At 36.8% G+C, this 12,227-nt stretch overlaps 1 protein-coding gene across 3 annotated transcripts in view; it reads left to right on the top strand.

The window, feature by feature from the left end:
* Positions 1 to 12,227, top strand: part of ST6GALNAC3 (ST6 N-acetylgalactosaminide alpha-2,6-sialyltransferase 3) — a 581,593-nt gene that overhangs the window by 346,048 nt on the left and 223,318 nt on the right. For all 3 annotated transcript variants that reach the window (XR_002124188.1, XM_019643984.1, XM_019643985.1), the window contains exon 3: positions 5,441 to 5,850. Coding sequence is in view for 2 of the 3 variants with exons in the window: in XM_019643984.1 (XP_019499529.1) it covers positions 5,441 to 5,850 (410 nt within the window). In the remaining variant the exon portion in view is untranslated. The remainder of the gene's footprint in view (positions 1 to 5,440; positions 5,851 to 12,227) is intronic.

Raw genomic sequence — 12,227 nt, forward strand, 5'->3', positions numbered from 1 at the left:
GAGAGAGAGAGAGAGAGAGAGATAACATGCTTCTCTTTTTAACCTGAACAATATCTACTATTCATTGGACATCATGTTTTTCTTTATTTCCTCAACTCTATAATGGGAAATAAAAACAAATTTTCAAAGAATTTATTGTGGCATAATGTAATAAAGTTCTGGTAGGATGACTGGCCCATAATAGGTGTTCAATCATGTTTATGTCAATAAATATAATACACTATTTTTTCACATCTTTCTCACACTGCTGCTTCCCTTCTCCCCTCTCTAATGGTCACCCTGTGGCACAGAAAGAAAGGAACCAAGTCCTTTTTTCTTGTGAGGAGGCAAATGTCAAGATTCATTTTAGCAGAGGCAGGACTTGTTTTTCTGAGTCACTCCCTTCAGCCTTTAAAATGGTGTGTACATTGACTCTAGTTGATCATATGCTGAGGTTGAAGTTCACACTGATTAGAATTCTAAAATTATCTTACCCTGAACAGTGCCTTGCACAGAATAGGTATTATTGATTAAAAATCACTGGGTTGTTTAGCAGATGTCACCAAGTTCTTAACTTTCCCCAAGCTAAGTGTTTATAACCAGATATGCAGGTGTAGAGTTACTATACTTTTGCAAAGGGGGAAAATACCCAAATAAAATATAGTGATGTTACCATAAAAAAAAATCCATAGTTTAGACTTTAAATAAAAGGAAGTGTTTGACATTTGTGGGCTTTCTTTTTAACAGGGACACAGTTGCCGTGACAGGGTGGCTATATATTTGTAATGGTCTCAGTTTATAGACACAGTCCAAGCCCAGCCAAAGCATTTGGCTTTCAATACAAGAGGAAAAGATGAAGAGGTCAAGTTTGTTAGTAATAAAAAAAAAATAGGGACAAATCAACTAAAAAGAATTCAGAATAAAGAGACGGCTTGATAAAGTGGAACCTGATAAATTTTTCCAAAGGTCTGAGAATATCCAGTGCCTCAATCCAGAAAGAAACTGCTCACTGAGATAAAACTGAGCTAGTGCAAGTGGAGACATATGGAATAAATTTTCTAGCAAGGGCCCTAAATCAAACACTATAAATGAGTTCAAGAAACGGCAGTACATTTTAACAAAGAAAGTTGAGATCACTAAGATGCAGTGATAAAACTAATGAAAGGAGCTGAGATAACCAGATAAGAATAGCTCTCCGGTCAAGCCATCCATTTGTGACTGGGTATTTATTTCTTTCTTTTTATCATAGTTTACTGTAGTTTGCAGGTGCCTTCAAATACATAAATGAATCCCTTGGGCCTTAGCAAGCACTTTGTGTTACTTGAAACTTCAATTATGATAAAGAATGTTTCACACATCCAGCTCTGAACTCCTATCATACTATACAGATGGTTCCTGCTTTGAAGTGGTACATAGAGCAGTCGCCATATACAGTCACATCTCCTTGTACATCATTCAGGAAGTCAGACAGCTAGGCAGGACTGTGAACAAACAGTAGGGACGTGTGCAAGTGTCCTAAGACTCTGGCCATGGTGACAACATGACCAAGTCCATAATATAAATGAAAGGTACAATTTAAAAATCATCATCTACCCCCAAAGCCATTGCATTCATAGTACTCTGCCCAATTACATATTTGTTACTTAAACAAGAGGCTGTTGTTCTCAGTGTTTGCCCTCAAGTTGTTAGTCAGCTGCTGACCTCATAATCTGCACAGCTGCGGCATCCTGATATGTTGTCGTGAAACAGATTGTGATGTTTTAATTGATCACTTTCAGGGGTTGCAATTGTCAAGTGAAACCAGTGTGCTGATTCTTATTAGTTAAATTAAGCCTTGTTACAGCAGAACCAGCTAATTCACTCTAATGACGGGAAATACAATGCAAATTGCGGCATTGTGTAGATTAGGACGCATCTAAAGCTTTTTCTTTATATGTTTCTTTTTTTCTTTTTGATTTTTAAAAATCGGTGGAGCCCATACCTCCCCAAAATGCTTTTATTATACAGTGAAGCAACTTCTGGGAACAGAAAATTGAATGTAACTTCCCCACACCATATGCATCTCGGTGATAAGTTGGAGTGTGCCATATGACACACACAATTTAAATCAGGCATTGATTTGCATGACTCTAAGTGAGTTTGGAAGACTCAGCTAAGTGTAATGGATGTCAGGCCCTGCTGCAAATTGCCTCGCAGAAAGAATATTGTGTTCTTCCTCATCACCCCCAAAGATTGTAGGCGCCTAGATGCTTGAGGAAAGCTCTTAGATGAATGCCCAATCGCAAGAGGCATTTCCTTGTGCCTCCATTTGGCCATTGGTGAAGTCTTCACTATGGCATCAACCTTCAGACCTCATTTGCAAGTGCCCCAATACACTCACCCACTTTGAATGGACCTATTCTAACCGGGTGCCTGAACCACCTGCTGTCCATCTTAGTTCAGAAATCTTACTGTAACAGGAGTGATGGACAGTGTCATGGATAGCAGTTTTAAGACACCTCAAAAATGGACCTTTATGGGCCCTACAAGTCAAGTTTTTTCAAAAATTTTAATTTTGACATCTCAAATAAATAGATGCCTGTGTCTCACTGATTTTATTGGTGCATAATGAAAACTAAATCGAAGTAAAGTTCAATTCATGTTTAACTGTTAGCATCCAAAATACAATAGGAAGCACAAGTATGTTCATCAAAGCAGTTTTTTTATAATAGAAAAAAAGTCAAATAATAACTGATGCTCATCAGTAGGCAAATAGGTACATTATGATATACCTGTATAATGGGATGTTGTGCAGATATTAAAAACATCTCTAAAGACTATTTACTGACATGGGAAAGCTTAACAATGTGAAATTAAATGAAAAAAAATCACATTTGCCAAATTATATAAGTGGTATTTCTCAACCTATGTATAATACTATATCTAGAGGGAGAAAATGCAGTAAAATATTGTAGTAATTTTTGAGTGGAGTTTATATAAAGTGTCTTTATTATTTTATCTATTCTTTGTTTTTCAAGTTTTCCGTAGCAAACCCATATTATTTTAACAAGCGGGAAAAAGAGTTTTTAAAAGCAGTTTGAGTAGTTTTGTTATGACATTTGCTGCAGGAGTCTCTGTTCAAGGCAGCGCCCACCTAAAGGCCTGGGAATTAGCTCCTGTCTGCTTTGCCCGATCCCGCTCCTTTTGAAGCCTTCTCTTTCTCAGTTAAAGGCAGCTCCAGTCTTCCAGTTGCTTAGACTAAAATTGGAAGTGACCTTAACTCTTCTTTCTCTCCCATCCCACAGTCCATCTACTGGCCAACCCAATGGGCCCTTCCTTCAGAATGTAGCCAGCATGTGACCAGCGTCTTGCCATCTCCTCTGCTGCTCGACCTGGTCCAAGCCACCATCCTCTCTTGCTGGAACCGTGGCAGTAGCCTGCTCTCTCAGTTTCTATCCTTGTCTTCTTTGTGTCAGTTTTCCACAGAGCAGCCAAAACTGCTTAAAATGGAACTCAGATCCATCACTCCTCTGCCCAGAGACCTCCAATAGCTCCTAAAAGACCCTATGTGGTGTCTCCCCTGTCATCTCTCTGGCCCTGGTACCTGCTTGCTTGCCTCAATGCACTGCCAGACCACACTGCTCGCCCTATTGTTCCTCTCTTCCCTTGGGATGTTGGCAGTGGCTTTTGCTTTTGCTTTGTAGGAATATGTTTCCCCTAAATATCTCCATGGCCAGCCCTCCTCATTCAGGTTTTTCCTCAGATATCATCTGCCGCCTTCCATCACCCAAGTGTTTCCTGATCACTCCAACACACACACACACACACACACACAAACACACACACACACCCTAACCCGCTTCCTTGCTTTAATTTTCTCTACTTAGCACTTATCTTCATATAACATATTGTATACTATGTGGATTTGTTTATTGCCATTCTCTGTCAAGTTGAATATAAGCTCTATGAGAGCAGGTTATTTGTTTTAAATTTTCATAGCTGAATCCCCAACCCCTAGAGCAGTGCCTGGCACATAGTAGTTGCTCAGTAACTACGTTGGATCCTGACCATTGATAGGAAAGATTATCTATTACAATTGTGTGATAATTATCCCGGTGACTTTTCTGAGGCACTTTGCCTATCAATTTACCCACCTAGATTGAACGTGTAGTCATGTTGATGTGTTTCTTCTGGATTGCTTTTCTCTTTTTATCTAAATTAATTCTAGATGAATTGGAAAAATCCATTTCTTCCTTAATATTAAGTTCAGTGTTTAAGCTCCTAAGAAATTATTTTGATTCAATTGCTTTCATTTTCTAACTTAACCACTATATATAGAGTTCCTAAAATATTCTAGGGACTTCTGGGGAGTGGTGTTAAAATGAAGAAGACAGACATTGACTCTAATCTTACAGCATTTCCTATTTAGTGGACAGACAAAATTAAACAGTAAGTGGAAATGCAACACTAATATCCAGTATGAGAACGGCCACTGACCAATACACACAATAAAAATCCAGGATCAAATGTCAGATGCAAAATAGAGAATCCATTGAAGAGAGATGAGAAAGATGTGTATCAACAAAGCACACTACTTTTTTATCTCTGTTTTAAAAGACAGGGTGACTTTTCTTCACGTGGGAGGGAATGGGCAAAGGGGATTTATTTAGCTTTGGAGCAAAGAATCAGGGAACAATGGAAAGAGCAGTGCATTTAGAGTAAGAGGACCTAGATTTGCATCTATCACTACAACTTGAACCTATCGTCTGCAAGTCCTAAAAGCTGACGCTTAACTTCTTTCAGTTTGTGTTATCTCATTGGTTAAAAAAAGGGCGGTGGTAGTTAGAGTAGCTCTAGAGACCTCTGTGGACATGCAAGGCCAGCTAACAAGAGGGGACGCGAAGGAAGTTTTAAGAGTTTTTGTAATATTTCTGCTAGCCTGAGACTTATCTTAAGCAGCTCTGGGTTCTGAAAATCCTTTTCAGAACTTTATCATTTGCTGAATTTTTCATATTTTAATCAGTTGCTATATTACCACTCATACATAAAAGTAAAACATAGAATTGATGCTTGGATATATTCCTTTTGCCTTTTTTTTCTTTTTTTCGACATTATCCTTATTAAAGAGATCAAATCTTTTCGATTTCCTTATTTCATTTGAAATTATCGTTTTGAATGAAAAGTTATCATTTAAAGTGAAAAACAAATGACTCCTTTCCCATTTAATTTTAAACTAACACAAGGGGATAGAAATTAAAATTACTTCTTAACAATCTGTATTCGCTTTTTAAATAAAAGCATGTCCCTAGCTTGATAACCTGTGACAGCCACTGCAGAATTAGGATATATGTATATCCCACACTTACCACTTATACACACCTATCTGAATTTTCTGTCTTCTGAGAGAAGCTTGTTTGGATAAATAGAGCTTACTAATTTACATGTTTCTTTCCCCTCCCTTGTTTCTTTTTCTGTTTTTCAGCCTTTGCAACTCGACTGTGACCTTTGTGCCATAGTGTCAAACTCAGGTCAGATGGCTGGCCAGAAGGTTGGGAATGAGATAGATCAGTCCTCCTGCATTTGGAGAATGAACAATGCCCCCACCAAGGGATACGAAGAAGATGTTGGCCGCATGACAATGATTCGAGTTGTGTCCCATACCAGCGTTCCTCTTTTGCTAAAAAACCCTGATTATTTTTTCAAGGAGGCAAACACTACTATTTATGTTATTTGGGGCCCTTTCCGCAATATGAGGAAAGATGGCAATGGCATCGTTTACAACATGTTGAAAAAGACTGTTGACATCTATCCGAATGCCCAAATTTATGTCACCACAGAGAAGCGCATGAGTTACTGTGATGGAGTTTTTAAGAAGGAAACCGGGAAAGACAGGTGAGTCCTCTGAGAAGCAACCTTATTGTCCTTTATGCTAAACCTTTGCTGAGTCTTTTTGTCAGCTATCAAATGAACAGTTATTTTTAAAACTGATTGTTACATTTTGACTATTATGATTCCTTGATGCGCCAGCAGATAGGCCCCATTTATTCCACGTATACTACCTTCTTTTCTCTCCATTTTGATTGGCTTGAGGCTCCGAAAAACACGGGATGCTTCCCCAGAATAGCTTTCGATTTGTTCTTATTTAGTTTAATTTGCTATTGATTAAATTGGATTTTATCCAAAAGAGGAAGTTTATATATTTCTGTGTCGAAACAGAAATGTTCAGGAACGTTAGGACCTAAACTCCTTTGGAAGTTATGGCAAAAATTTACCTGAGACCACAAAACACAACAGGCTATTGATTCTCTAATTAGGTTATATAGCTTCTTGCATACAAATAGACCCTATGATCATGAACACCATAACTTGGTATCTAACATGTTAAGCAGAATACCACATTGAAATTGTATGTTACTTAAAATCATTAATAGTGGATTCATGAAGCAAAATAAGATATAAATACCATTCACTCAGTTATCCAAAAATCTGTTTACATTTTTCATTGCATCCATTTCTTTCTGCAGCATTCTATGAACTACCACTTCCACTCCCTTTTCTTGAGGCCTGCTTGCCTCATTCTTCTCCTACTCCTAACTTCTACTTCCTCTTCATCTCCCTCATCTCCAATATAACTCTATTGCCTGCCATTTTTTCTCCCTCTTTAGAAAGGGAACCAGTATATGGGAGAGAAATGGAATTATAAATCAGTAGATCTTAGTTCATATATCTAATTCTAATAAAGAACTGCTAAAATAAAACTTTAAAAGTAATTGTTAAAGTTTTAAATTATCTGTGAATTTTGCTTATTCATGTTACCATGGGTAAACTGAGCATTGACTATAATTCCAATATTAACATTCCAATGCCTCAAAATGTATATCTTTTACTCTTCAATATTATCAAGTCTAAATTTTTAATTATATTGGGGTATGTGCTTATAGGGGCAAAGTTTCTGATATTTCTGGGCATAATTTTAATGATGATTATTTTAAAATCATATCTCCTATTGACAATGTAGGTTGAATTTAGCGTTTTCTACTTCTGAACACCAAAAATGTACAGCTTCTAATGAAATGCAAGAGAGAAATAGCCATAATACTGTCTCTTTTTACTATTAGAGTTACCAAGAAGAATCACAATGCTTATGTTTGAGTCAGTATAGCATAAGCTGCCCAAAGAGACAGGCAGTAAAGATAAAAGGAGTAGGTATGTGCTTCAAAAAAATGTTCTCACATGTAGCCCCATTCTATATAAATATGATCATTGTCAAGGGGCTTTGGAAATTTCTGGTCTCTCACTAGCCCAGAGCAATGCAATTAATTAGATATATTTGGTTTTTCATTAGTCACAGTTAGCCCTTGGGATATCCCCCGGTCCTAACTGTAAGCCTTAGAACCATTTCAGGGTATCAGAGAAGAACTTAGCATGCCATATGTTTCTGTGTGTTTATATTATGTTGGCCTTTGCTGTGAGCTTTCAATGAGACAGCCCTGTCACAGATGTGTGGATTGTGCAACAAGAACTCAGAGAGAATAGCTTTGGGAGATGTATTTCCCTACTGGCTATGATGAGGAAAGCTGTTTGAAAGCTGTGGGGACAAGTTTACTTTGTAAAATTAATTGGTAGGTATTATTCAAAATAAATGTAGGGGGGAAAAAAGCCAGAATAATTTTTTGATGCATTCTTGCTGTTTTCTTCAATGAGTCTCTGTTTGGTTGCTTCACTGAGTATTGCAACCAGGCCAAAAAAGACAACTATGCTAGTGTTTTAGAAATGATCAGAATAGATGGTTTTAGTAAAATCTGGTTGGGTGACAAAGGTTGACCAAAATGACCTCAAAAGCTGCTCTCTCCACTATGATTTAAATCTATATCCTAACTTTAGTTGTGCAGATATTATTGTTTAAGGATTTCATATAGCGACCTGATGTTCATTGCCAAATTTCAAACAAGAATATTTTAAAACTTTCTGTGAAGGAAAATGTCAAACACAAAATGGAGAGACTAATGGTGTAATGAACCTTTGTATACCAACTGCTCAGGCTAAATAGCTATTAACTCATGGCCAGCCTTGTTTCATCTATACCCCTACACACATTTTCTCTCTCTAAGGATTATTTTGAAGCAAAAGCCAGACATTATATTGTTTCATTCATAAATATTTTAGCATGTATCTCTAAAAGATAAAATTCTTGAAGATAAACACAATATTGTCCTACATAAAAGTCTGCAATACTTCCTTAATAACATTATATATTTAGCCTGTTTTCAAGTTTCTCCAATAATCTCATTAACATTTTTAGCAGTTAATTTGAATCAGTATTACCATTAAGATCCATACATTTTTTTCAAATAAGAATTAACACGTGGTCTATACATTACAATGAATTGATATACCACCTACGTTTCTCTTAACCTATAGTTTCTTCTCTCCCTCTATGTCACTCAATAATTGAAGAAAAAAAAAATCTAGTCATTTTCCATGTAGAGCTTTCTTCAATCTAGATTTTTCTAATTGGTACCCCCATGATATTTCTTCTACATTGATATTTCTATATTGAGACTTTATTGGATTCAAGTTGGTTTGTTGTTTTGGTTTTTGTTTGTTTTTTACCAAGACCATTAGGTGATATTTCCATCAGGAGGAATACTGTCTAGTTTTCTCTTTTTATATGTTGGTGGTCATTAATGATCATTGTCTAGATCCAATAATTCATTAAGTTTACAAAATGGTGATATTTCATCATTTTTTTTATTTGTTTGCTGATATACTTTATAAAGAGAACCTTGTCCTCATTAACCACTGGGTTACCATGAGATAGAGAGTACGAATCCTTTCTCTTTATCAATTTTGAGACATTGGTTCCCTAGCATCATCCAAAAGTGACCAGTAAGTTTATTATTATCAATATTTACATACTGGCTTATATACTTAAACATATACATATTTGAAATATTTTAGTTCATTAAAATTATCTTTTTATGTTTTGGATAGCTTCTTTACTTCCTGGTGTTGTATGATGTTGCAGGCTCTTCTTGTACATATCTGATGCAAACCTGGATTCATACATTTTTCCAAAGAACTTTGGTCCTTTTAGTATTTAGAAGAACATAATCTTGGTACTACAGGTACTCATTGCTGCTGGTCTGGTCTTCGTTTCTTGGTCTTTTCATTGGGCAGAGATGGTATATAAAGAACATGTGCCGTATATATTGTTTAAAGATAAAGTCATTATGAGTTCAAACTGAAACCAGGGATACCAGGTTTTTATTTTACCCCCATCAGTCTCACATCTGTTTATTCTTTCTGCCATGTTGACAATCATAGGTCCTAGAGACACCAATGTAATTACTGAACTGCTTTATCCCTCAGCCTACATGCAACAATCAGAATAACAGCATAACCAGCAGTATTATTACTGTCAATATTTTAAGATGATTTTGCATCAAACATGACATTTTAATGACAAGCATTCATGTGGGTTCATGCTCACAAAGTGTATGTTGGTTATATCCTAACAAAAGTTGTAAATATTTTCCTCCTAAGTAAATAAGTTAAATGGTATATACATCATTGCAGCCTTGAGGGACTGAGGAAATAGAGATGTCCATTTAATTTAACATTTGTTGTTAAGCTATTTTGATTTGCCTGAACTTATTGGAAGTTTTTAGCAAGTGCTCATTTTCTTCAAGTTTTTAATGGAGAGGTTGTGTCACCATTATGATGCATAATTTATAGAATTTTTTAAAATTGTGTCCTAAGTAGTTAAAGTGATTCATGATAGGTAAATGATTAAATTGAGTTTCTTAAAGAAAAATGTGCCTCTCAGCTTTCTTTTTCAAATTGTCATGTCCTTTCTTAAAAAAATATAAGCCCCTCCTCTATTTAAGTTGGGCATTTTAATTTTTCTAGTGGTTTTTATTTTTGTCTTATGGAATTCCTCTTTGAGAAGACAAGAAGTAGTAAAAGAAATGTTTATACTGTTAAATTTCTTAGAGCAAGTTTAGACCAACTCTTAAGCATATTGGAATACTTTTTCAAACCAAATGAAATTCAATTTACTCTCATCAGTTACTGACTAAATTATTTGGCTTGTTAATTAGAAAGGGTGACCTTATTGGAAAGGCTGGGAGAACAGAAAAGTGTTCTTTCTTTCTTCATCTTCTGGGGTCCAGTTTTCTTTGGAATTCTAGGTCCTTTGGGCAGTGGTCAACTTTATATTTTCACTTGCCAAATATTTTTTTCTGGGAAACAACAACCTTCAGCAAACCAGAAACCTTTGGAAGTAAAAGTCTTCTATTCAAAATCATCTGGGACAAAATGGATCTCCTTTTCCCCTTTGAATGATTGGTATGCATAAATAATATTTGCCTGCTGACATTTACACATTTTTATTAATACATTTTAAGACTGAAATACCCTAGAGGTGCTATAGGGCTGACAGTGTTACATGGAGCAACACTGAACATTTGAAGAGTGTGATTATGTGCCCTGCAATGTCCAGATGCAAAACAAATGTTCACTTTCCTGGAGAAGCAACAGAGAGCCAGTGTGAGGTATTCTGCTTACCTGTGGGAAGGTAGGCAGTTGCAGCTTGTATCCCACTTTAGAAATACGTTGGCAAATGTATGCACATTATTTAATTAAGTAATAATTGAGAAAGCTGTATTCCCCATTAAAAGTGCAAAGCTAATTCAAGACTGATAAAGGGCCCTGAGCTGCCCTAAATAGGTCTTAATTATCTGCCACCAATGTGGCTCTGCCTTCAGGGATGGAGGAAATTAATGAAAGCTAGCAGCGAATAGATCAATGTTTCAAGACGTTTCTACCTCAGTTGTAGAAGATGAGAAGGGAGAGGGTTACTTTTGAGGATCGCTAAGGGAAAAGGATACACAAAAGTCACTTTCAGAAAACACTGTCAAAATGGAGAACTAATAAATATGAAGATGGCCACCTGGCTGACCTTGCCCGCATGCTCCATCCATTCCCACTCACTCTTCAGGAGAGAAAGAAGTCAGTGAAGCGGTATCTCTCACTGTCTTCTGCTGGAGACAGTGTTCTCATCTGGTGTGGGGTTTAAGTGCATCCCAGGTTTTGCTATTGTAGTGTGGCCATTTTGGAAGTGTCTTGTGCTACTGCTGTGTGATCAAATTTAGGGATTAAATTGGCTCTCATTCCTTAGGTTGGCAAACCTTTGGAAGTTTCTAGAGTGGCAAGAGGTTTCAAGTTCTCTCCCCTGAGAATTTGGGAACTCTCTTGTGTCCCGTTTGTTGGGGCACATGGCTGGCAAGCTGCCTTAACAAATTCAGTGCTGCAAGCGGGGAGGGGCAAAATCAAACAGCTGGCCTGGCCTGAGTCAGCCACAAGGCACAGAAACCTGCGGAGTTCACCCAAAGAAATATTATTACTCTACTTGGACTCTGAAAACAAAGATGTCTAGTTCTTTCTACCTCAGAGTAATAGGTAGTAACCCCAGGAAAACCTGGACCAAGAGAAAATAGGCAAAGTACACAATTTCTTGGATTGAAAAACAGGACACAGTATTAAAAATAGCATCTTTTTTAAGACTGTTCTTTGCAAATATACATTTCAGCACTTTTTAAAGAGCGATGTTGGCATACCTCTGTTAAAATGAATTAATGTTTCCACTCAGCTGATCTATTTGGCAGAAACAACAAGTTCACACAGCAGTCCTAGGCAAACCCATAGGACTCCTGAGTTAAAAATTGTAATAGACATCCAGAGTTGTGTTTTCACACTAACAAGCATTGGGAAACAGGGGGCTTCCTTTTCTCATTATTCAAGGTGGCATCCAGTGACCCACATTAGGCCTCCTCTACAATATACATGTGCTGGAAATTAGAAATTCAGTAAAAAAGAGGGAAGAATCTATTTTAGTAATGGAAGGATGGCAAGGATATTTGTAATTTATCAAGATATCAGTACCAGCCTGTCATGTGTTTAAAAACCCACACATGCACACACACAGACACATGCGCGCACACACACACACACACACACACACACACACACAGTGAAACTATGATACATTTGATAAGACAGCTTAGTTTAGGATTAAAACAAGAGAAACATCTAACATTTGGTGACCATATTTTAAAAAGGAAGGCTGTGCAGGTTACTGGTTGCAGAAATCAGGACTGGCAACTATTTTATTTAGGAAAATAATGTTCTGGGCCTGAGGATGTGACTTGACAAAATGTCCAGGTACAAAACAGATTGTACTGTATAGAAAGATTCAAGTCCCACTA

This window comes from Hipposideros armiger, unplaced genomic scaffold, assembly GCF_001890085.2.
Source record: "Hipposideros armiger isolate ML-2016 unplaced genomic scaffold, ASM189008v1 scaffold_84, whole genome shotgun sequence".
In the NCBI taxonomy this organism is placed as follows: domain Eukaryota; kingdom Metazoa; phylum Chordata; class Mammalia; order Chiroptera; family Hipposideridae; genus Hipposideros; species Hipposideros armiger.